At 42.1% G+C, this 25,990-nt stretch overlaps 1 protein-coding gene across 3 annotated transcripts in view; it reads left to right on the top strand.

Moving 5' to 3' along the window:
- PAK6 (p21 (RAC1) activated kinase 6) overlaps nucleotides 1-24,465 on the top strand; it is a 59,130-nt gene extending 34,665 nt beyond the window's left edge. For all 3 annotated transcript variants that reach the window (XM_090033456.1, XM_090033457.1, XM_090033455.1), the window contains 7 exons: nucleotides 1,623-2,249; nucleotides 5,434-5,925; nucleotides 6,860-6,993; nucleotides 17,404-17,530; nucleotides 17,790-17,915; nucleotides 18,738-18,872; nucleotides 22,626-24,465. In XM_090033456.1, coding sequence (XP_089889582.1) covers nucleotides 1,623-2,249; nucleotides 5,434-5,925; nucleotides 6,860-6,993; nucleotides 17,404-17,530; nucleotides 17,790-17,915; nucleotides 18,738-18,872; nucleotides 22,626-22,793 — 1,809 coding nt within the window. In that variant the 3' untranslated portion in view covers nucleotides 22,794-24,465. The remainder of the gene's footprint in view (nucleotides 1-1,622; nucleotides 2,250-5,433; nucleotides 5,926-6,859; nucleotides 6,994-17,403; nucleotides 17,531-17,789; nucleotides 17,916-18,737; nucleotides 18,873-22,625) is intronic.
- The last annotated feature ends 1,525 nt before the right edge of the window (nucleotides 24,466-25,990 follow it).

Genomic DNA, 25,990 nt, shown 5'->3' with positions numbered 1-25,990 from the left:
AAGAGAAACAACAGAGGCAGTAGTAGAGCATTGGGAACATAGCTATGACAAATTGCACTGCTGCAGCTCAACTAACTGGTCATTCAATTACCCTAAAATAAGAAATGGACCTGGGAGAACTTCCATATCTATAGAGGTATGGGAATATCCCCTTATATGCCACTAGGGACTATTAATCTTGGATTGGCTTAATAAACCACCTCTGAATATGAAAGGGTCCGTTTGTTTTCGCCAATTTACTGCCCAGTGGAAACATGAAAGAGGATTTTGTGCTGCCCTGCACTGACCATTGCTAAAGATGGTACTTTAAAATAATTTAAAATTGTTGCTATTATCAAAGTCTGAAATGCTGCAGCAAACTGGAAGCTGTCAAGGCTGAGGTTTAAGGAGTGAATCAGAACAGAAAAAAAGACTTTCTGACCCAGTTGAATCAGCTCATGAGCCTGGGTTTCTGGCTATATTCTCCTAGCTTTTTCCTTTTCACCACCTTGGTGTAAGGTGATGGAACCAGTTCTCAGTCAGTGCCTCAGCCGCATTTGATGGTTAACAGAACATTTCAGGCGGAAGATAAAGAGACAGCTCAATATCTGAAACAGAAAAATGTGGTACTACAGAGAGAAGAATGTACCATTGTTACAGAGTTTACACACACAATGAAAGGAGTTTGACTGCTCTTAGATTACTTCTGTCTGATAGGATCTTTCTCCTCCACCTTTTCTTCCTTAATACAATAAGCCAGTTTCTCAACTGGTGCACCAATATTGTTGAGTCAGTTGACACCAGCTAAATATTTGGTCCAGTATAATTAACCCAATATGGTTGGGGAGAGCCCAGTTAATAAATTAACAAACAGGAAATTGCTTTTCATTCCAAGGGAAGATATCCTTACATAGAGTGTATTCATACAGTGGTAGCGATTATACTATTTTAGGTATTGCTGTGTAGATATACAGGTGGTTAAAGTTACCAGCAATTAAAAAAATTAAGCTTAACAATTCCAAAAAAATAGTGTGTATGTAGGGCATGCTACTCATACAGAGTTGGTGCCCTTATGGATAGATGCCTTATTCTTCATCATTTGCCTACAAAATGGTTGTTAATTGCTTGTGATGCTTTGTTTCCAAGAGTACATTTACCAATTTTAATTGCAATGGATTTGGTAACTAAAGGAGGGATGCAGATTTGGAACAATATGGATTTTATGATTGGTATTAAGATGCATTGAGCTAGAATTAAAATTAGTCTAAGGACAGAAGATTATGCCTGAATTAACAAAACTATGGAGAAGAAATGCACTATATATTGGAGCAACAGTAAGATTCCACATAAAGAGTAATTTTAGTCTAAGGTACTCCAAAGACTGGTAGGGATGTTGTAGGTCAGGATTTGGGGACATTAGGAGAGCACTCAATATTTTGCACTGTGACTTTAGCCAAACCTATGTCTTTGTCACAGCAGTGTATAGGTCCTCAAACTTTTGAGGAGGAAAGCACTGAAAAGTAAAACATTTCATTTCATTTTAAACGACTAGGCAGACTTGAAACGCAGTCCCTGCTTTGGACATCTTGAGCCTCAGGTTGTAGAGCTCTAACTTTGCCCTTTTGTTTCTGCATGTTTGACAGACTGTGGTGAGGGGCAGCACTGTTGAAGTGGAGGGATATATCTCTGGAATACTCCATGATATTCAGAAGCTCTCTGCCATCAGTTCCAACACTCTGAGGAGAAAGAGTCCCACCAGCAGGAGGAGAGCCCAGTCACTTGGACTGCTGGGAGAGGACAGGGCCCCTGACATGTACCTTCAGAGCCCTGGCATAGACTGCACAGACAACTATGGAGACTACCTCAATTGTAATGGTGGGACCAAGGCGACCCGAAGGCAGACTATGTGGCCAGATTATAAACCCCGGGTGGATGGGGAGTCTCATTCCAATGGCATGGTAATGAAAGCACAGTCCCTTGGGCCTTCAGAATTCCAGGGTGCCGGCAGTCGCTGCATCCAGCTCACGTTAGGTTCCCAGCACCAGCAGTACACCCCTATTCTGACTGGCAAGAGTGACAAGGCTGGAAAAAGAAGCTCAGAGGACTGTTGGCCTCAGCCCTGCTTGATGGGACAGTCAAATCCCAGGCCTTCTGGGGAGGGCAGCCCTGGCTCTAAATCACGGGAAAACAGCTTGAAGCGAAGGCTCTTACGAAGCATGTTCCCATCAGCAAGTGGCGCAAACAAGTCGGGCCCCACCCTACAGATAAAGGTATGTTTAGTTAGTGTATTAAATGTAAACACCATGGTGACTTTTCCATTCTATGGGTTACTTCCACATTCAAGCAATTTTTTGGACAAACAATAGACATCAAGCTATTAGTGTAAAGATGTAATGTCAGAATCAAAGTCAGCGGAACAATAATCCAGATCCAAAGTAAAAGGAAAGTTTAGGCTGCGTGAAAAACAGCTGACCATACTTCTCTCAGAATAGTTTGTGATGTATAGCTGAAAAGGACAGCCAGGTCTATGCAAGAGGGTTTTTTGCTTGTACAGCCATATCACTTGGGGATTTTTTTTTTTTCAATACTACAGTATATTAGTAAAAGCCCTAGTTATACCTGCATAGAAGTGTTTCAGTTTGCACAGCGTATTTGTTTAGTAAACCAGGATAATTGATACTGGTGATAGTTTTTTGTTAGTACATGCTACATCTACATTTGGAGGGCTATCTAGAGTAAGCTATGTTTACAGACACAAACTTTTTTCTGTTGTAGACTGTACTTATGCATGGAAATAAACAGCATAAATAGATTCCAGCAAGAATCTGTTTAAGCATCAATGTCTGTGGAGATGGTACAATTCATAGCTATTCATCTCCCAGGAAGATTTTTTTTTTAAATTTGAATGAATGGAATTAAGACAAAGAAAGAAAAAGAATCAATTGAGGGAGAGTTGAGGCACTGTCAATGAATATAGAGATTGTAGGTAACAACTTTCAGTCCATCCCAAATGGTCCAAGTGTTGTTACCAACTAACAGCTGTTTGATGCCTTCTTTAAAATGGTTTGGTGCCACCAGGCCAGTTCCTAATGACTGCTCAACACTTCGTTTTTGAGTACAACTTTCTGACTCTTTAGAGCTCTGTCTTTCTGAGTCTCTCTCTCTTATTTTGTGATTCTGCCCCTTGGGGAGTGGTGTAGGAAAAAACACATTCTCATATGGTGCAAATAAACCTAATTTCATTGACCTCAATTATGCTATGCCTGTTTGTCACTGGTTGAAGATCTAGACTTAAATCTCTGTAAGAAATGACCACCTTTGTCCTATCCTGTGATAGGGAGAAGGGCATGATATCCCTTGCACTCTCTTCTCATACAAAGTGTAAATGTTATCAGTAATGCAGTATGTGTGTGTTCATACATACATGCTGGTTGTCTGAGGAAAGGAAAGGAACAAGTATGATGTGTTCCCACAGGGAAATGTGTAACCAGGCACAGATTAAGAGAATACGGGTGGATAAAAATGGAAGTAGGGATGCTCTGAGAGGCAGCACAGGGACAATGTAAGATGGGGTGTTGTGGGCCTGTGATCTGGTAGATGAAGTGACCTGGGAACTTCCATAGCTATCTAACTGGGAATGGGGGAGCTTGTTACCAGCCAACAGTTGTTCGCCTTCTCTCATATTGTTGACATACTGTTGAAGCAGGAATCTGTAGGTACGCTTAGTTAGACAGAAAGACATGTATAAGCCTGTGTGTATCCGATGGCCTTTTGTGTGCTATGGGTTATATAAAAACTGTTTTTCTAAGACAAAACAAGAGTTCAGAAACAAATACCTTCCTGTCAGGAGCATGCCTGTGCTGGAACTCAGGGGTGGAGATTAGCAAAGAAGTAGGAAGTCATTTCCAACAAGCCATTCTTGTGTGTTTGTGCACTCAAACACCTCAGCAGGTCGGTGTCTGCATGACCATGCTTGCACCACATGTATGACTGGATGTGAGTCAATGTATGAACAAGCAAGTTGTGCCTCTTAAGTTTTTACTGTTAATAGAAATCTGTGATAAATATCCAGATTTTTATAATTAAGGTCTAGTTTAGTCTATTTTTTGAATGCTTAAGAACATTTAAAGGTCAAAAATTCTCTCTAGTGGCAACTTTCTACAGCTTTACCCCTATATGGTCCCATGATTGGCTTTCAACTGCCTATATAGTGATGGACAAAGCTGTGTAGGTACCGAACATGTTTTTTTCCTATAGTATAAATGACTGACTTCAAAGTTGGTACTTTGGATTGATTGCATATTCAGTAGATCACCCCATTTTATGCTTTTGAATGTCAATATCACTGGGACTAGTGACAATGCATAGAAATCTTAAAACCTAAGTAATTTATTCTTTTTAGAAATCTATATTCTGTGTTAGCATGGGAGTATGCATATTTTGAAATCATATTTCTGCAGTTTGTCATTCTATTAGAGCTCATAGCCTGAGCAGGGTAGGACCAATTTAGTACTTGAGTGGGAAGTCTCCAGAGAGAGCCCTGAATGCTGCAGGAGGGAGTCATGGTAATTCGGATTCCTACTGAGTTGGTAATTTCAGATTCCGACAGTGAAATGGAATTAGGTGGCTTTGTGCTGCAGGTGTCACCTCACCACTTAGAGCTATTAAAAGTCCCATGGCACTTTTCCCAATACAAAGAGTATTAACTCTGATGTCGTGGCCAAATTTCAATTTTGTAAATTACATTCCACCTAATTAAAACTCTTCTTGTAGCTTCACTGGATATTTCATAGAACACTTTTTGTCCATCAGTCTCCAAGTGATTTATGAATCCTTATTATCCATTTCACGACTGGAAAAACTGAGGTAGAGGGAGCCATGGTTTTCAGATGGGCCTGGTGATTTGGGGTGCCTCAGTATTTTTGAAGCACGCTATAGCAGAGGTTCCTAACTATAGGGCCATGGCTTAGTACCAAGCTGTGAAGGGTTGGCTGCTGGGTTGTGGCACAAGCCCCATGCTAGGACCCCCATCTGTCTGCCTGGGTGACTGGCTTCACCACCAGCAGTCATGTGTGGGGTTAAACGCAACCCCAAGAGGGAGGCAGCCGGCTCCATGTGCCCCGTCCCACTCCTGTGCCGGTCAACAGGATAAAAAAAAGTTGGGAATCATTGGTCTATAGCAGCTTGCTTTCTACAGAATACACTGAGCCCCCATTTTAGCTGACTGAAGTTGATAACCCAAAAAGTGTGGCACCCAAATCACTAGGCACTTTTATAAATCTTAGTCCATGCAACTTGCGTTAGAATTACACAACAGGCCACTGGCAAGACTGAAAACAGAACCCAGCTCTCCTGACTCCTAATGCACTGCAAATTTTATGGGAATAACATACATCCAGGCTTCTGTTTACTTGTTATCTAATCCGTACTCTTTTTTTTCCATTCTTCTCAAAGCCTAATGCTTTCTTCAGGCCTCAGCAATGGGGCTCACCACGCAGCCCTGCATCCAAAGCCCAGTCTCTTCCCTCTGATCATCCAGCACAAGATTTTACTAGGATGATTTCAGAAGCTAGTACCCCTCAGAAGTCCCCAAGCACTGAGAAAGCAGTTACTATACAACAGGGCAGACCATCGCCAGCAGGGTCCCCCCGAAATAGACAGACTCAAACTAGTGCCAGCAACCTTCACCTACCCCTGGAATCTTCTGCTAAGGGACAGCTGGCCAATGAGGACCCTGTGGTTGTAACTCATGAGCAGTTCAAGGCTGCTCTTAGGATGGTGGTGGACCAGGGTGATCCACGGACACTACTGGAGAACTATGTGAAGATTGGTGAAGGATCCACAGGTATTGTCTGCATTGCTCGTGAGAAGCACTCTGGGAGACAGGTGGCAGTGAAGATGATGGACCTAAGAAAGCAACAGCGACGGGAACTACTTTTTAATGAGGTGAGGATGAGCGTAGGAAAATGGAAGATTCTGATGTCTGTAATAAAGCAGTAAATTCTCTTTTTTTAATGGGAGGGAGATAGTATTAAGTTGAGGATAAAATCAGAGAAAGTTAGGGTTGGAAGGGACCTCAGGAGATTGATCATCTAGTCCAAACTCCTGCTCAAAGCAGGACTATTCCCAACTAAATCATCCCAGCCAAAGCTTTGTCCAACTGGGTTTTGAAAACCTCCAAGGATGAAGCTCTCACCACCTCTCTGGGTAACCTGTTCCAGTGTTTTACTACCCAACTAGTGAGAAAATTCTTCCTAATGTCTAACCTAAACTTCCCTTGCTACAACTTGAGACCATTGCTCCTTGTTCTGCCATCTGAGAACAGTCTAGCTCAGGGGCAGGCAATTATTTTGGCTGGAGTGCCACTTAAGTTTTGGCAAACTGTCGAGGGCCACAAGGGTGGCCTCACCCCTTGACAAGCGCCCTGCCCCCTGGTTGCCACCTTGGGACCAGGAGTCTCGCCCTTAACCTCTGACCTTTGCATTGGATGGTTAAAAGGAGAAGAGAGGGGCATCTTTCTTTTACTGAAGTTAGCTTATTAATAAGAATGAGAGTAGCATAGAAGTATTCTGGTGCATCTGTACCATGTAGACCGTGCCTGGCTGTTGAGGGAGGTTGATTAATGGCTAAAGAGTATCTCTACACAACATAATGCGGATCTGTTTAAAGGTAACCCAAACAAGCTCAGAATGAGTTAAGTTAGACTGCTAGAGGCAGTCTAACCACATAAATGTTGTGTCTGGATTGACAAGCTGGGTGCACTAGCCTGAGCAGAGGCATGTGCTAATTTGGGCATTGTGCTTCCGGTACCCAATAGTGCTGTGCACACATGCTAGTCATTTCCCATGTGTAATGAATCATGTTCCCTGTGCTTTTGCAGGTGGTTATAATGAGAGACTATCAACATGTCAATGTGGTAGAGATGTATAAAAGCTACCTGGTAGGAGAGGAGCTCTGGGTGCTGATGGAGTTTCTGCAGGGTGGAGCCCTCACAGATATTGTCTCACAAATCAGGTATGAAGTAAAAAACAAGAAAACTGGTTTTGGAAACCTAGGTTTCTATCCGATGGGCAACAGAATGACTGTAGAAATCCCTCTGGAGAACACTGTTCCCTCCAGAGACTATGTAATGATCGTAATTATAATGCCCTGTAATTATCAAATTTTATAATTGGAGTAACCAAGCCTTTTGATATAAGTAATGGTTCTTTGGACCTCTGAAGAGGGGAGGGCCACATGGAACACCAACTTCATGAAAGTCCAAAAGTGCCTCTATTGGTGACTCTCTGTTTGAGGTTCTGGACTTAAAAAGTGTCTGTTCTTAAACCAGATTTGTGCAATTCTGGAAGCTCTTCAGCTAGCAACTGGAGAACCCCTGGAAGTAGTCTTAAGTGGTAGAACAGAGTAAAGTGAGATCAGTGGGTATATTCTACCTAATTTCTCCAAAGGCCTTTACAATTTTGATATTGCCTCAAATCACATCAACTAAAGACTTCAGTAAATGAATTATTTTCTGATGCTGAGCTCTCTTGTCTTCATTTGCTTTCATACCTATACCACTTTATAAAAGATCTAATATTTTGTGTGAGATAAATTGTTTTTCAAGTGACTGTTACATATTCCCACTCTTAAATGCTCTGGCTATGCAGTTCTGATAGTACTTTCTGAAGTATTTTCATGTCTCTTCTTACTGTCCCTGAACATACATATGGTAAAGCTATAAAATGGTGAGCAATGCTCTGCCTATGGTACCTGAGAGACCAGGAATCTTTTGGGCTGATCTAACTCAGTTTCAACCTCTTTGAGGACAGTATCTTAATTAGATTTCTAAGTTAGTTAGGGTTAGGGTTACCTTGTTTATTTTCTTTATAGAAGGGTTCTTTTATTTTTTTAAATTGGTCCCCATACCCGAGCAGGTTTACTGATCCTATGACTAATCTAGAGAGGAAGTAACTAGGATTTAGGGTGTGTCCCTTGTCTTGCTGCATTCTGTACTTTGAGGTGTTTGGCTTGCTCAAGGAAAGATTACTCTTTTCTTCCTGGATGAACTGAATGTCCTTCACTTTATTCTCTTACCCAACATGGATTTAAAAATAAAGATTCTGCAGAAGATTCTGTCCTCTCATAGTGTGGAAGCACAACCATTGAGCACTGTGAAACCCCGCAGATGTCAGTCTCTGTTAGCAGACTCAACCCTTATAGGAATGCATCTCTGGATTTAATATCTCCACTTCTAGGTACGAATATGTCATGAGATACAAATTCAAGCTCCCCTTGGATCCCTCACGGTTAATTCTGAAATCACTCTGAAAGCGTAAGGCCACAGCCCAGGGCAAGTCTTTTTAGAACAGGGGCGGGCAATTATTTCAGGCAGAGGGCCACTTACTGAGTTTTGACAAGTCATCGAGGGCTGCATGACAGGCAACCAGGGGCAGATAAATATTAATTTTTGATTAACCAGGGGCCCCACAGGCTGAATAGAATAGCCTGGCGGGCCACATCTGGGCCACATTTTTCCCACCCCTGATTTAGAAGGATGTTGTTATCCTGACGTAATGGTGTGCTGGTTCTGGGTGCTGTTTCTGACTCTTCAGTGCTGCCAGCATCTCCTATGTTGGTATATCCAGGAACATCTCTCAGGTTGCAATTAAAATAAGATCCAGTGGTCACACATTTCTGCATTTCTTGGACTGCTTGGTAAGGGGAATAAATGAAACACTTTGAGGCCTGCTCCCACTTTCCTGCCGAGGAAAAGAAAAACACTTCTGAAGCAAATTCAGGTATACCCAGATCCATCACTCCCCCTCCCCTATAATACTGGGAATCTTCTCCTTTTCAACTTAAGAATATCAAGATCATTCATTTCCCTTTTACTTAATTGCCATGGTACTGAAATTGGGTTTGCAGTCTGAGTCAGATCATGAATGACAAATTAATTTCCTTAGTTCCAGTCACCTGAAAGTAAAAGGGTATCCAGTTATATTTTAGATGGTTCATATAGACAGGTTGTACCCTTGTGTCACTAGGTATTATGATAAGGGTATTTGATTCAGAATATTGGCAGATTTTTCAAGTAGTCCAGATGTCCTCACATGGATCCAACCCTATCTAGGGATCAGGGAAGGCATCATACATTGGTTCATTACTTCTGTATCACTAGAATATATAGAACAGAGAATAGAGTATATAGTCCTAAACGTATTCTCAGAGGAGGATACAGATCTGGAGATTGTGTCTCTTGAGAGATCAGTATTTTTCCAGTCAGAAAATGGCATTTAGTTTCACAAACTGGTGGTCAAAATAGTTCAGCTTTAAAGAGCCCGTCTGTGTCAGTAGAAGAGATGTCTTATCTGCTGTTCAGTATACTAGAGAATTCTTCTAGCAACAAACTCTCACGTCCTCTGTCAGAATGGTTATTACATTAGATTTGTTGGGCAGGAGGACTTCCTGTTTAGTCTTGCTGAACATTAGAGTTTCTAATTACCAGCATATAATGTTTAGGTATCAGTACCATTTCTGGGATAAAACGCTCTCATTTACTAAAGACCTGCTTGAAGAATACAAAAGAGTGATTAATACCAGGATGCTTAGCAGATAAAGATAGAAGCCTCATTTAATTCACCCAGTGCTGCAGCAAGAGCAGTAGCTTCAGCCATAGTACTGTAATGACATGGCTTTAAGTCCTCTGGTCTGCAATCTGAAAACAAAGAATACAACAAAGACGTTACATTTGAAGCTGATTAGGCTATTCAGTCCTGGGATGAATAAAGTCCTAGAGAAGATAAAGTACACTAGATCAATAGCTAGTTCAATAAGTGGTTTATCAACCTTCAGAGAGAGAACTTGGAACGGTTGTCTTAGATATTATAGACAGCAGTGCAGTTCTACATCCTTGTTTTTGTGTTTCATTCAGAAATATCATTAACACCACCACCAACTTCCTGCTCAATAGCAACTGAAAAAAAAAGAACTTCAAGTCCTTGACAAAGGATGGAGAAGCCATATTCTCACCTTCCACATCAAAGTTTAGACTGCAGGTTTGCTGTGAGCCTCACAAGCTGCAAAAGAGTCTTAATCTCTTCCTCCCCTTCCTCACACTCATGCCTTTTGAGGATATACTTTCTTGTTCTTGCACCAGTTAGAATATCATCGCCACTGTCTTGTGGATCCCAGAAATAGTGCAAAGGGGTTGTTCTATACAATTAACATTGTTCCTTCCACCAACCCTCCACATCCAAAAGCTTCCTCATGAGATCCTCCTAAGTATAGAGGGTTTCTTGATCTTGGAAGCAATGGCCATAGAGGAGGTTCTGAAAGAAAACATAATAAAGAGCATTTATTCTAGATACATTTTGATTCCAAAGAAGGATGGAGGCTTCCAACCTGTTTTTATATCTGAGAAAGTTCAGCTCGTTCATTAGAAAGTTCCACATATTGACTCTAGAATCTGTAATTACTTCTCTATCTATTCAAACTTGATTTGAGGTTCCTGATTTCCAGTATTTATATTTCCACAACTTTTTCAGGCCTTAACAATTAAAATAGTGATCTTCTGTGGATGGAAAGCAAAAGGTAATGAGCCTTTCCTTTTGCTATTTTCACCGTTCCTTGTTATTTATAAAGTATCTATATATGGTATTGGATCATTTAAGGCACTAGGACATACCTGTATGCACTAATTTACATAGCTGGCTCAAAAAAGTGTCATCAGAAGAGTGTGCCAATTATTTGATTTGCATGGATACCCTTTCTTAAGGAACTGGGTCTCAGAATGTATTAGGAAAAATGACACATTTCCTACACAAAGAATCTTTACTGTGGAGTACTTCTAAACTCTGTCATGAAAAGCCTTTCTCCAGAGACATGATTCTCCATTTCCAGGATTTCCAGCTAGACTTTAAGATGCTTCCTCAGATTAATGAGCCTCACGGCCTGAGTTTTTACATGCAAGCATACATCTATACAAAGACATGTATTTATATGTACATGCACACACATACGCATGCACACACATACATATATAGAAATATATGTATTTATACACCCAGACATAGACACACACAGGCACACACTTGTATAGGTAAATATAACCCTCTATGCTCAGCTAAGGCTGAAAGCACTACAATAGTGACTAACTAAAAATCATTTATCTGCTAAGTCATAGAATCATAGAATCACAGAAAGGTAGAGCTTGGGAGGCCATCTAGTCCAACCCCCTGTTCAAAGCAAGATCATCCCTATCTACACCAGTCTTCAGTGACTCCCAGGAGAAGTGTATCTACCCTTCTTATGGTGAATGCAGCATAAAAGCATCCTGAAAAGAGCAGCATTCAACCCCCAGCTTCTTCAGTAACTATTGCTTCTAGCACTTTTATCTTGGGATGAGGTATGTATGCCACCAATTTACTCAGTCTCAATCACTGAAACTATTTAGAGATGGAAGTGCATATCAACATAATGAAGCCAATTTGCTGAGCTCTTAGGTCTTTCCTTTTTCATTGGTAAATCAAACTGACCCCAAGTTATAAAGAAAAACACGAGAGAAATACACTAAGAGAAGAAGAAAGGATGATCTCATTTCATAGGAAGGCATGTTACTGTTGTGACAACTAACAGAGAGCAGATTTAGGCTAGACATCAGGAAAAACTTCATGGTAAGGGCGGCCAAAATTTGGAATGGGCTTCCAAGGGAGGCTGTGCTGTCCCCTACCTTGGGGGTCTTCAAGAGAAGGCTGGATAGGCATCTGGCTGGGGTCATCTGACCCCAGCACTCTTCCCTGCCTAGTCAGGGAGTCAGACTCAATGATCTATTGAGGTCCCTTCCGACCCTAGCATCTATGAATCTATGAAAGTATCCTCATTTTACTCAGTGCCTACTAAAGACAGCTACTAAACAGATCAGCTGAGCCAGGGATGTTAAAGACTGTTTGTGCAGTTCTCTTAAAACATCCATGATAGATGAGATCTTTGCTCTCAAGGGTTATGGAAATAAGTCTGTTTGCAATAAGGCATGATGCCGAAAGCTTGAGACTCTGCTTGAAAGCAGGAGCAGACCGTCATTTCATTCCATATGCATTCCTACTCAGCTGGGGAAAGGTCTCCTTTGTCCCCTTACCTATGGAAGAATAAGGAAGATGAACAAAGATGAATCCAAAATAGTTTTGATTCCTGTCTCATCTATGCCAGATAGTGATTCCCAGAATCCTGTCATCATTCCAGAGAAGTTTACTGACCTCATGGACCAAAACCTGCTGTCTCAACAGAATGTCAGGATTTATCATCTGGACTCTCATTCATTGGAAGAATCTGATGGTTGTAGAGAGATTCTGCTTATATGTTTCGTTAAATTCCAGAAAAAAATCTACACGAGTAAAAGAGTGTTCAAGTTTGGGTACCCAATAACAATCTAGTCCTAAGGTCCAGTCTAGTCCTATATTTGAATACTGGTCTCTTCTAATCTGTGAAAATCTATTTAGTAGATGTTAAGGATCAGGGAAGGCTGCTCCATTCACCCTCACTGGTCTCTCTGGGGCCTTTCCAGAAAGCCTTTGGCCTCTTGTCTTTATCTGTCAAGGATGGAAGCCCATGACTTTCCTACTTTTGGACTAGGCCTTGGGCTTGTGCGCTGGCCCTGATTTCTCAAGGGTTCCAACAGCTGTCAGCTCCTTCAGGTCTAACATTCAGGAGATATGAACAGTGGTTTGTACAGTCACCAAACAGCCTCCTTAAAGAACTGCTTAATTTTAGCATTAGATGAACAGTGCAGCATAAGGGGGAAAAGGATCGAAAAGCAATAAAAACTATGTAACTGTAACTATCTTACTCTCCACCATCTAATGAGTGGAACTCTTGCTCACGAATACTTAAGCATCTTTGATTTAATTAGTTTATAAGGTGTATCTCTGTTTTTATCTTACTCTAAGCTTACCATCCCCCATGGAATATTAGTGAAGCCAAACTGCTTTAGACACTCTCACAGGCCTTTCTGGCTAGGGCCAGACATTCAAAAAGCCTGAGTCTGAATTGATTCAATCTTTGCAGGTTAGTCTAACCTGGCTAGATTTGAATCAGTTTGCAACTGCACAGGCATTCTCTCTGGACTGAAGAAATTCAGGCACATGCCTGAACACTCAGGCTAGAAGCTGGGGGCATCGCTAGAGCAGCCCTCCTTTCCTGTGCATAATGCTGAGCTGAGGGGGGGTGGTGGCCAGGCCTTGGCAGGCCTGATTAGGGAGGTCTGCTTGCAGCATCCCAGGCTTTTCCCCGCTCACTGCTCAAGAGGTGGGAGTGTTGTCAGCCCCCTGCTAGCACTCTGAGGCAAAGCAGGGGTTACAGTGCATGCATCTATTGATGACACAGAGCTTTTTAATCTCCCTCCCTGCTTCTTTATATAGTCTTACTGTCTGCAGCAAACTGACAGATGAGCAAGCCAGTAGGCGGCTGATAAGTGTTTATCGCCCGATCAGCAAAATAATAGCTTCTCTCCATTACTTCAAACTCTTCTTAAACAGCTTACCAGCTGACCTGCTGATTAGCTCCAAACAGCCCTAAGTAGTTACTGTTCCGTCTGCCTGTCCCAGTGAAATTGGAGACACACACAGACACCTCTCAGCATTAGCTAGCATACCACATGCCTAGGGTCTGTGGCACTGGGGTCCCTGCTGTGGGATATGGGAGGGAGGAAGTGGGGAGATTTCTTGCTTGAGCAGTGAGCAGCATGTGGGGGTAGGGCAGGGGGAAGCCAGGCAGATTTTGCTGTGCCTGCAAGTCTCTGCTGGAGCTCCAGCCAGGGAGCAGAGGGGAGGGGCCAGCCCTGCTTTAGAGCAGAGAGCTCCATCCAGCCCAGACAGCATGCCAGGATGTTGGGGGTGTATGGTTTATTTTAAACCAGCAAGGGGTCTGGGACAAACATTGTATAAACTGGTTTGACCCAGATCAGTTGAGTCTGATACTACATTCAACCAGGTTTATCTCAAACTGGTTTTGCCATTTTCAGATTAGTTTATGTGCACTGAATGTTAGGGATGTGCAAAGCAGGCCCTATTCAATTTGGATTCGGATTCTGTCCGTATCAGGGACAGTGATTCAATTAGTTGATTTGGATCAGTGTCCCTGATTCAATTTGGCCAAATCTGAATCTGAAGATTCAATGCTGATTCAGAGAATCAGTGATTCAGACATAGACACAGCTTTAAAAGTTTTTTCTACATACCTTGTGGTAGCAGGCATGGCTCGTGATCATTGCGATGCTGGGGCTCATAGAGCATCCCACAAGAGTGTTGGGGGCCCTCCACATGCTCAGCAGTGAACCTGGAAGTGGACTGGAAGTACAGCTATCGGCCACAGGGAAACCCCCAGTGGCTCCCCCCCTCACCCCCCCAACCCAGGAGGCATCAGTTGCCGAGCTGAGGGGGCATGGGGGGTGGGGAGCAGGCAGTCTACTCCCCAGCAGACCCAGAAGTGGACCAGAAGTGTTTCTGGTCCATTTCCAGGTCTGCCACCAAGTGTGCTGGGGAGCACCCCATGCTTCTGTGGGATGCTCCATGTGCCCCAGCATCGCAGCACTCGTGAGCCCCTGCTACCTAGAGGTATGTAGAAAAAAACATTTAAAGCTGTCTCTATGTCCAAATCTCTCTGATTCAGTTCAGAGAGATTAAAGGGTTCTCTGATTCTATTCGGATTCAGAGATTTGGCCACCAAATTGGGCCGAATCTCCACGAATCAAATCAGGGACCAAAGCTTTGCACAGCCCTACTGAACATCTGTTCTATTACAGGTTTAAACCAATTCCTGATCACTTAAACTGCTTTATGTTTAATGTCTGTCCCTAGCCTCTGTGTCAGTCTGTCCTCACGAGCAGCCTGCTGCTGGCTTCAGCATTCAATTCTTTGGAGTGTTACTTTTTAACTGTTTCTGTTCTTTTGATCTATTTGTTCCCCTCTGGAGCAAAACAGCTGTTTAACATAGATAGAAACTGTACATAGCATTTCCACAGCTTAATAGCATAGGAGGTGTTATCAGTTGTCTGTTTATTGGAAGACTTTTATCTGATGCTACTGTGTCCCTGGTAATACTTTGCTATTACCTTCAGCATGTCTGAGTATATAGTAAATATTTTAATCATAAAGTAAATATTTCCCATGTTTAGTCATATACAGTATTCATTTATTAATACAGACCTCTATGTCCATGAAAGCAGTCATATCAGGTTATCTCATTATTATTATAACTGATAATAGGACTTAAAAAGATATGTAATCAGCCCATTAAGCATTTGTCTGTCAAAGATCCAACTCCATGCCAAAACCTTAGTCCAGTCACTAGTCAAATTACGAAGTCTCCTTTGAGCCTATGAGCATATGTTTGCTGTTCCATAAATCACTCAAAACAGGATTAGAATAGCCATGGCATCTACCAGACAGTAAGCTAACTTTAAGTTCTAATGACTCTCAGACCTTCAGAATTTGGAAGGACAAAACTGGTTCTTCGTTTCCATACTAATATTTACCTAAGGTGGTAAATTTATGTCAATTTTATTCATTCTGTTTACCTATGAGTAATCTTCCTTAGGGCACATGGACAAGTGAAGCAAAATTCCATCTACTAAAGCTTTAGCTTTCTACCCAACAAGAGCCAAAGTATTTAGAAAATTACCAAATGCTTTTTCTTAAATGGTAGAGGGCAAGCAGCTCTCTCTCAACAGCTGTGAGAAAGAGCTAGTTTATGTATTAAAAAAATCTAGAAAACAACTGTTTTCCCTATAATGTAGGGATGAAGTCCCTATAATTTAAGGATGAGGCATAGATGACCTCTGGCATACTTCAGGCATATTCTCATTATAGAGATTTTCAGAGCTGCTAGATAGCTGTAATAACATTTTTATAAAACATACATTAGATTTTGTATCCCGGTTGGATGCCATGGGTGGAGGTATACAGAGGTCACTCAAAGAAGGAATAAAAGTTACCTATCTGTATTCAGAGTTTTCTAGATGGACTCTGAGGAAGTGAGGGGAATTGGCAGAGAATGAATGGGCAGAGTCCTAGTTACAACCTCAGACCTGAGAAAGAGGTTGGAAGAACTGAGGTCACTAGAGTGCCATACAAAATGTTATGGCCTCACTCTCAGAATATCCAGGAGCAAAGAGGGGAGAAGCAGGTTGGTGCAAGAGCTGTTATTGCTATTAGAAGTTCTGCCATCAGCTGATAGGGGTGCATCCCATGAATGTGGATGTACAGTGATCAATCTGAAAGGACTTCAGTTAAAGAGAAGACAGCTTCATTTATCCCCTCTTTATAGATAGGTAAACTAAGGTACAGAGAATATAAATGAATGGTAGGGGACTATAAAGGTTCTGAGTCCATACCCCAGAGAAACATGTCCTTGCAGAAATTTAGGTGTTCAGACCTGGTACACTGAAGAGTCAAGGCTAGAAATCAGAAATTCTAGTCTGTTGTCCTAGTAGTGCTGAAGAGATGTTGTATCCACAATGGTCCAGGAAATATATGAGAAGCAAGGATTTATTTGTGTATTATCATTTATTGGACTGAGGGATTAGTGTAGACTAAGAAGAGAGCATTGCATTTGAAAGCTTCCCAGACATCCAATCCAATGAAAGATTCTTCAGTCTCTTGCACCCTACTTATTAACAAGTCCATGCTGGCTTTAATTATAGAGAAGGCAGGGTAGATATTATACTATATAGTATACTATAGAATATTGTAGGTTTTTGCAGCTGCCTGGATCCAGGTAGTCTTCATCAAATTGCCTGCTTAGATTCTTACTGGGTAGAGTTGCATATAATATTCACAAGCCATTTAATATTTTTTTCTGATTATTTTTAAAGCCTTTCTCAGCAGGTGTTATGGTACCTTGCCCCTACTGTGAAACAAAAGAATTTGTGTTATCAATCACTGAAATAGCATGAATTGCTAGGCTGGGCTGTAAATATGGACACAAAGCTCTTTTGCACGTTCTATTTTTTTTTAAGTTGATTTATCTGAATTCAGCATGCGAAAGATTCTGGACCACCAGGCTTTGGAGACAATTCACTTCTTAACAGAACAGGAGTGCTAGCAGCAGCCACAGTGCAAGCTTTTTCCCAAGCTGCTCTGTTTCCACGCTGAGACGGAGGAGGTGCTTCAGGGTAAAATGATAAGGTAGTTCTGGCTCTATACCCATTTTCTGTGCCCCTTCTGCTAAACCTACTAATATTGATGAGCGTTAGAGCCAATTATGCTAATTTTTTTGTGATGTGGACATACTGTTATGGGTATTCAGAGTAAATATCTTGAAAATGTACCACTAATGGAAAGGGAGCTTGGCTGAAGGACTGCACTATACTTTTACAGGCATTTTCATTTATTTGTATTGTTCATATTTAAATGCAATGCAGCAGCTTTGAGATTTTCATTTTTATTTCAGACTAAATGAGGAACAAATTGCTACAGTGTGTGAGTCAGTGCTGCAAGCACTTGCGTACTTGCATTCCCAGGGCGTGATCCACAGAGACATTAAGAGTGACTCCATTCTCCTGACCCTTGATGGAAGGGTAAGCTTCCTCTGTCCGTCTTTCTCAGTCTGCAGCTCACCCAGAATCCTTTCCTTTTTCATCTTTTTCAGTTTTTTTCCCCTTCCTTTTCATCTTCCACTGCTCTAACCTTTTTCTCTTTCTTCTTTGCTGTTTTCCATGTTTTTTTTGCTGCTGTTTCTTCATCTTATCTCTGTTCACTTATTTATCACTGCATGCTTGTCATTTTTCTCCGTGTTTAGATAGTCTATCCATTACCCTGCTTTCATCTCTTTCACAGGTGAAACTCTCAGATTTTGGATTCTGTGCTCAGATCAGCAAAGATGTCCCAAAAAGGAAGTCGCTGGTAGGAACTCCGTATTGGATGGCTCCAGAGGTCATTGCAAGGGTCCCATATACTACTGAGGTAATATACCAGTTTTTGAGTAAAAGAACTAGCAAATAGTGGTCTGAAATAATATAAGTGAATCACTGAGGTAATAATCTGCTCCTCTTCTGACTAGACACTTAAAGCCCAACTGAACATAAACATAGCACAACAGGAAACTTGGCTACAACAAGATGGGTTATCTACTGAAATGGAAAAAAACATGGGTTGGTCTAGACAGGTGATAACTATATTCTAACCATGTCACTGATCCTTGCTATATATTGTCTACACATGTTGTGTGCACAGGCCTTTTAGCAAGGAGCAGTTTGGGATATGATAAGCCAGGAATCACTGAATGAATTTAATCTCCATAGAGGGTGAAGGTGGCAAGGGAAAGACACAAATGTGAATGCACGTTACTTGGGAAAATTGTGAAACTATGAAACAGGTGACAGAACCAGACTGAGTATCCTGGGGATTGAGTTCCTTTATTTATTCACAGAACTGATATAATTTGGACAGTGAAAATACAGGCTTCTTTGCCCTGCAGCACAACAGTGGCTCAGTCGTTGCCTGGATGAGTCACTTCTTGAAGAGTCCAGTCTCCATGACCTATTCAGTCTTCATCCTCTCAGCTAAAATTTCCTTCACGGAGTCCAATAGTATCCAGCTGATTTAACTTTTCACCTTCTCAATAATATCTGAAATATAGTTGGGATGTTACAAGCAATTATTTTATAAATATAACCCTCCCCTTGCTGGAAAAAGAAAGATCATGAGTAGGAAGCAGAGGGATGTTGCTGTTGAAGATGTGGAGGGCCACTGTATTCAGTGTGATGTTATATTCTACTTCTGCAGGTGGATATCTGGTCTTTGGGGATCATGGTGATAGAGATGGTAGATGGGGAACCTCCCTATTTTAGTGACTCTCCAGTCCAAGCAATGAAGAGACTCCGCGACAGTCCTCCTCCCAAGCTGAAAAATTTTCACAGGGTCAGTATGCTTTCAAGGCAGTTGTGAATCTGATTAATCATTGATTGGCAAGTTGACACAGCGTCCTGAGGGCCAGGTTGATGATAACTTATTCCACTCAGAAAAATTGGTCAAGGAATCCCATTCCTATCAGGAGACTGCTTTACAGAGGCCACAGGTAAGTAGTCTCTCTTCAGGCATAGTAGGTAAGTTGCTTGGGTGTCTCCCTTAGCAATCAGCACCATGGTAGAGTGCTGACACCTAGTGGCTAGTGAGAGAAATTTTGTTACTAAAAAAAAGTTTTAGGACTGTTCTAAGATGGCTCATACGGTAAATTATAATAATATGTCAGCCACTGATACTTAACCTGACTTGATCACTTTTTGTAAGTTTAGAAATACAGTGAGTTCCTTTTCAGGCACCAGTCAAAATACTCTTATTTCAGATGAGCTCTTCTGAGAACAAATCATTTCTATAGTTTTGTGAACTATCAGACTTTTCCAATTAATTATGACCATCTGCAGCTGCTAAACCGAAATGCTTCTACTGAAAGCACTTCAAGTTTAAAATTCACAGTATAACATTAGTTTTAAAATTTAAAATTCACAGTATAACAGGAGAAGTTGTTATTTTATTCTTTTTTACATATGCAAAACTAATATTAAATTTTAGGGCTAGAATCTGGCCTTAATGTAATTTTTGGGTGGCATAACATTAGCTCAACCTACCAATCCTGTTTCTGTGCACCCTTTGGAAGTAAATGTTGGTTGGTGAAGTGACCAGTTAAGGACTATCACCAAAAAAGTTTAATAGAGCTAGGAAGAGAGAGCGTGACTATATGGCGCAGTGCAATGATTCTCAACCAGGTTGCTGTGGCACCCTGGGGTGCTTTGAGATCCTTTCATACGTGCTGTGGGGTGCCATGCAGTGTTAGCACTATTAAGTGTGCAAACATGATACACAAAATAAAACCGGAGATTTTAAATAGGAATCCATAGTGTTAAAACAATTCTGGCCTGTTGTGATCTTTCTGAGTGTTTTAGATTGCTTCTCTAGGCGTCTGTCTCCAGGCACCAAATAGGGAACCTGGTTTTGGATTCTACTCTAGAAGCCATGTGGCTAAACATGAATATTGTATCAGCTAATGGTCTTTGGGTGCCTAAGAGTAATAACAAAAGATCGAATGGCAGGGAGTTAAAAGTGGTACTGACTTCCTGCAGAGCAGCTGATGCATGGGGACTGCCTTTGTGCTTATTCCCTCCTCTATGGAAAGCGAAAGCTGCATTAACAGTAACTTCATCCATGTTGGTCAGAGATAACTTACTATAGGGTAAGAAAAGCAACATGAAGAGTTACTGTGCACCATCTGCTCTGTAGTGAGTTCCCAGCCTATTGATTCAATACAATTTGATTTTTGTTCAAGCTCACAGTCTTTAGATCAGTGGTTCTCAACCTTTCTAGACTCAAGGCACTCCTCCTTACACTTGAGGGACCTCTTGGAAAATGTCTATTCTTAGCTTCCATTCATTTTTTGACAACAGAAAAATACAGAGCAATTCTTCTGTTGTAAAGAACTCAGAAAGTTCACAGCAGGTCATCATAGCTTTAACACTATGGACTTGTATCTGAAATATCCAGGTTTGTCTTGTGAATCATGCTTGCACACTTAACAGTGCTAACATTGTGTGACACCCCACAGCACCCTTGAAAGGACCTCAAGGCACCCAGGGTGCCATAGCACCCTGGTTTAATGTTACTGCTTTAAACTATTGGATCTTGCCCACACTCCCATTTTCCTGGTAAACACCTTGTTAAATATCATGGCAGACACAAGTATGGCACCTAGTGTTAACATGAGGATAGTAGAGTATTTATAGCAGGGGCAGGCAATTGTTTTGGGTGGAGGGCTGTTTACTGAGTTTTGGCAAGCCATTGAGGGCTGCATAACAGGCAGCCATGGACAGATGAAGATTAATTTTCTAATTTTTTTAGGGGCTCCATGGGCCGGGGGCCGCATTTTGCCCGCCCCTGATCTATAGGAAGTTTCTTCCCCCTCAAATTTATGTGAAAGGATAGATTTCATACATGGAAGCAGATCTAGGATTTTGCAAAGCAAGTGTGGGAGCAGCAGCTGATGCTGCAGGGGTGGCTGCATCCCCTACTCCCAACCTTTGTCTTCTTCCCCCTGCCCTGGACTGAGGTGGGTAGACCATACTGCAGAAGCAGCAGGTGGGGATTTTAAGTCCCCAAAGCAGGTAAGAATTCCCCGCCCCCCTTTCCCTCCCTGCTCAGAAGCAAATCCCCCCTCCACCCCTTTCCCCTCTTCCCTGCCTGGCACTGCTGCTGTACTCACTGCCCTGGGCTAGGGAGAGACAATCAAAAAACCTGAGCCTGAACTGATTCTATCTTTGCAGGTTAGTCTAACTTGCCTAGGTTGAATCAGTTTGTAACCATAAAGACATCCCCTCTGGACTGAAAATGCAGGCACATGCCTGCAGTGGCTCAGGCCAGAAGAGCTCCCTTCCCTTCCATAATGCTGAACTGAGGGGGAGGCATGGCCAGGTCCCAGCAGGATGCGCTGATTAGGGAGGGGTCCCCTGCCTCGCTAGTCAGTGAGGGAGCCAGGGATTTACACAGCATTTAGTTACACAGCAGGGAGCTGTGATCAGCCAATCAGCAAAACAAAAGGATCTCTCATTAGTTCAAGCTCTTTTTAAACAACTTGTTCCAAAGAAGGAATGGAGTGACATTACCAGCTACCTGTTGATTAGCTCCAAAAAGCCCTAAGCAGCACTGTGCTGTCTGCCTTTGTCCTGCCTCCCACAGCACAGACTGTAGCCAGCATGTGGTATACTAGCTAATGATGAAGAATGGCTGTGTAAGGCAGAGTGGGGAATCACTGCTTCAACAGGAAGTGATGAGGGGGCAGGAGGAACAGGGGGAAGCCAGGCAGACTCTGCTGTACGTGCAATCTCTGTCGCAGCTGCAACCAGGGAGCAGGGGGTGGGGGGGCAGCCCAACTCTCTGGAACAGAGAGCCCCTCCCAGTCCAGAGAGCTGGTATGCTGGTATGCTGGGGGGCTCTGATTTAACTTTAACTTAAACCAGGAAGGGGTCTGGGACATAGTGCATAAACTGGTTTGACCCAAATCAGATAAACCTGGTTAAATGTAGTATCAGACTTATCTCAAACCAGTTTCAGTCATTCTGTTTAAACCTGTTTATGTGTAATGTCTGCCCCTAGCCTTAGAGGTAAGGAGCTCCAGAGCTGCTTCCACCCAACTCCAGCTAGGCTGCAAGGGGGGCCAGGCTGTGTGGGTTCCCACTCCCTGTGCCTCTTCCTGGGCTGCCAGGGAGCTTCTGGGGGACCAGGCAAGGAGGGAGAACCTGTCCCTTGTGGTCCTAGACTGAGTCCAGCCTCTGCACAGCCTGGCTGGAATAATTCTGGAGCTCTCCCCTTGCCTCTGGGTTAAGTCTAGACAGTGGCAGCAGCAGGTAGGGGAGGGGAAGATGTGGGGATTTCATGCCTCTGAGCATGGAAGGGAAGGGAGGGGGGGATTTTTACCTGCTTGGGGGGACTTAAAAAGACCCTGACTGATGCTCCAGCCACCTAGTCAGAAACTGGGGTGCAACTGTGCCTTTGCACCCGCTCTGGATTCACCTTTGTTCATACAGGATTTCATCATGCAGAATTGTTCTTTTTTTAAGCCTATTATTGTGTAAACTCTGACCTGGTACCTTAAGTGATTTGACCTGACTAGTTCTTTCTCTACAGACTTCCCCAGTTCTGAGAGACTTCTTGGAGCGGATGCTGACACGAGATCCCCTAGAAAGAGCAACAGCACAAGAACTTCTAGATCACCCCTTCCTGCTCCAGACTGGACTTCCAGAGTGCCTGGTCCCCCTTATTCAACAGTACAGGAAACGCACCTCCACTTGCTGACTGCTCACGGGGAAATGCTGATTTCCCAGCACTGGAAATGCAATCCCTATGCTGGAAATACTGTTTGTACTCAACTGAGACCCAGACAGTCTCACCCTGTGAATGGTGCTTGCCAGTATTCTTTCAAAAGGATGAATGTGAATACTCCCAAATACTCCCCTCCAGCCCATGGTCTCTAGCTGCTGCTTTTTTTTTGGCTGAAGACAATCAACAGAAACTAGATCTGAATAAGACCCAATCTTGCTCAATAAGAAGACAATCTTTACATGACTTCTGAATTGCTCAACTTTCTTACAAGAATGGCATTTTTAAGAGGAGTGAAGTTGTATATACATCTGCAAACTCCTGAAAACTTTAGCCAATGGTGAGCAAATTGGAACTATATTTCCCAAACAGAAATGTGATATTTGTTCTTGTATACTGAAGTCCTGGGATGACCCAAAGTAGATGCATTTTGGGGCACCTGACTCCTTTCAAAAACAATGCTGTTTTTCTTTAAGATGTTCTCTTAGATATGATTTTTTCTCATTCCTGAAAAAACAGATATGGTGTATGCTGTATAATATTTTCAAATGCCTCCCATGCAACAAACTGCTTCATTTTTGCAGAAGATATATGTGATTTAGCAACAAGACTAGCAGGTGGGCTGCAATGAGTCCATTTCACAATCTTACCTGCATGGAGGGTGATTCTGCCTGGCACAGGCCTCGATGTCTGCTCATAGTCTATTCTGCCGGCCACCAGAACCCTACAGTTGAGAATTCCTAAAATGTAACACCCTGGCCTCTAGCACTGCCTGGACTGGAAAGTAAAACCTTGTTCTTGGCAGGAAGAGTTTAAGAAAGCTTGTTCCAGGATCCAGGACCCCAGAGAGACATTGGACTGATGTCAAGATAAGCTTCCCTGAAACAGCTTTTGGGTAGCCCTGCATACGAGTTGTGAAACCTGTAACAGCGTTCAATAAAACATTGAAGCTGTCCTGTATATCCAGTAAAAAGGTGATTTGTTTTCTTGGTGAGAACATTTGGCTTCCACCTCCTGTTTTTGCTACAGCCGGACAATGCCAGGAGATTTCTTTTGTTGTGTAATTTGTTATTGGCACCCTGTGTCTTTGCTGATATGTCTGAAGGAGTCCTGAAACCATTTTTTAAAATATATTTAGACATTTTGTATGATAAGTTGTTTGATCACTGAGATTGTCAAGGTCATTTGACATCTAGGTCAGGTTGTAACATGTTATAGTAATGTGTATAATTGTGAGGTATCTGGAACATAGCCCTGCATGTGAAACTGGGATCCCCATTTGCAGCCAAATTACAGAGCTCACAGACATGTTGATTCTTTTGGGGCAGCCCTACTCCCTCAAAAATTAATGTTATAAATTAATTCTCTTAATTCACCTCTTTACTTTCACTACCACCCCCAGTTACAGAGCTGGCTTTAGATGAGTAACATGAAATTCTGTAGCCACATTGGGGAAATGTTGATGTCAAATGTTTCTATATTTCCAGATATCTATCCTTTTTATGCAAAAAAAAAAAAAAAAAAGGCTTTTAAAAGGCTTATAATTTGAAACAAATGATCCTTACTTTCTAAACCTGTGAATTGTTTGCACTTGTGCTTTAAATTAAAGTAGGTCTTGATTTATTCATAAACCAGTTGCACTTCTGAGATCTTATACACTACACCTACAGTTCTGAGACAGAAGGGAGCACATACATCTGTGAATTGTAATGGCTGTTCTAACTCATTTGTATACTGAAGAGGGCATGCTTTCAAAACTGGAGGGAACCACAGCAAGAGGGATGGCCCTTGAAAACAGGGTTAAGCAGGATTTGATCTTTGGCACAATGCTGACTGAAAAGAACAGAGAGGAGGGAGAGCAGAGCTCTTTGATGGAACATGAAATTAATTTGAAAAGACTGGGGGAGATATCTGTTTCCTCTCTCAAATCAATAATCGTAATGTTCAAGGGGTCCAGGTAGGAGTCTACTTAATTCACGGTTTTGAGTTTTCATGGCATTATCCACAATCACCAGGAAATATTGCATTGTCCACCATTTCCCACAAAATCAGCCTTAAAAGAGCACATTATTCATACAATACACTGTTTTAGAATGTCCCAATGCTTACTGCAATACAAAGACAGCACAACAATCGCTATAGACATAGATCATGTGATTGAGAGTTACTGTCTGCTAGCAACATAGACATGATGGCACCAATCAGTGAAGGGAAAATGTTTGAGTGCCATCTTTTAAGAAGTTAAATGCAATGCCAGTGCCCCTCCACCAAATAGCACAAGGGGCAGGACTGCTGGGAAATGCCAGCAAAATTGGGTCTTCATGTTGTGACCAAGCCACAAAAATTGCTTTGTCTTACTGTGAGTTAAGAAGGCCCCTAACAATAAAATTTTGGCTCCTTACATTCATCTACAGAGTTCTTGCACTACAGACCTCTGATTGACTGTTTTGTAAAGTAGGTGAGAGAGAGACTAGGAGTATCGAAGGAGCACAATAAAATCAAATTTCTGTGCCGTAGCTTGTGAAGATTGAAGACTATAGTCTCCGGGGCCAATACCAACTCTCTCAGGAACTAGCACAAGATAGAAGAAGAACCAGGCACCCCCATGGTAAGCACTGCCAGATTTTAATTTGCTTTGCAGCAGCACCAAAAAACTCTAGCCTCATTGTGTGCTAGGTGATGTGCAACTATATGACAAAAAGATGGTCAACATCATGAAGATCTATCTTACTGAATAATCATTCAAGAAATGTAATCTTGAAATGCATATCACAGCACTTTCAGCAGCTGCTCATTGACAGCTGCTCCTTACTACTATAACAGGGGTTAGGGATGAGTCATAGATGATTACTCAAAAATGACAGCAACAGTGCAAGTATCCCTTATGCTTGTGTTCTTCAGCTGTGCTTGGAAAGATCTAATCTGATGTCAAAGTATCCAAGTCTCTGTGTCCACTCAGCTCTTGAACTCTGCTGCTGATGTCCATTCTGATAGTGATTTCTGAGCACTAAACTTTTCACAAACACGGTCTCATACAGAATGAAAAACGTTTTGAAAATGTTAATTCTAAATGTTCCTCGTTTAACCAATTCCTGCCATCCTCCTAGTAAATATGTAACTATAAGCCATCTCTTTGTAAAACACCAGCACACTGCTAAGGACATTGTTTAAAA

This window comes from Crocodylus siamensis, chromosome 2 (assembly GCF_052110815.1).
Source record: "Crocodylus siamensis isolate JL-2025a chromosome 2, ASM5211081v1, whole genome shotgun sequence".
NCBI lineage: Eukaryota > Metazoa > Chordata > Crocodylia > Crocodylidae > Crocodylus > Crocodylus siamensis.
This window is presented reverse-complemented; position numbering and strand designations above follow the sequence as displayed.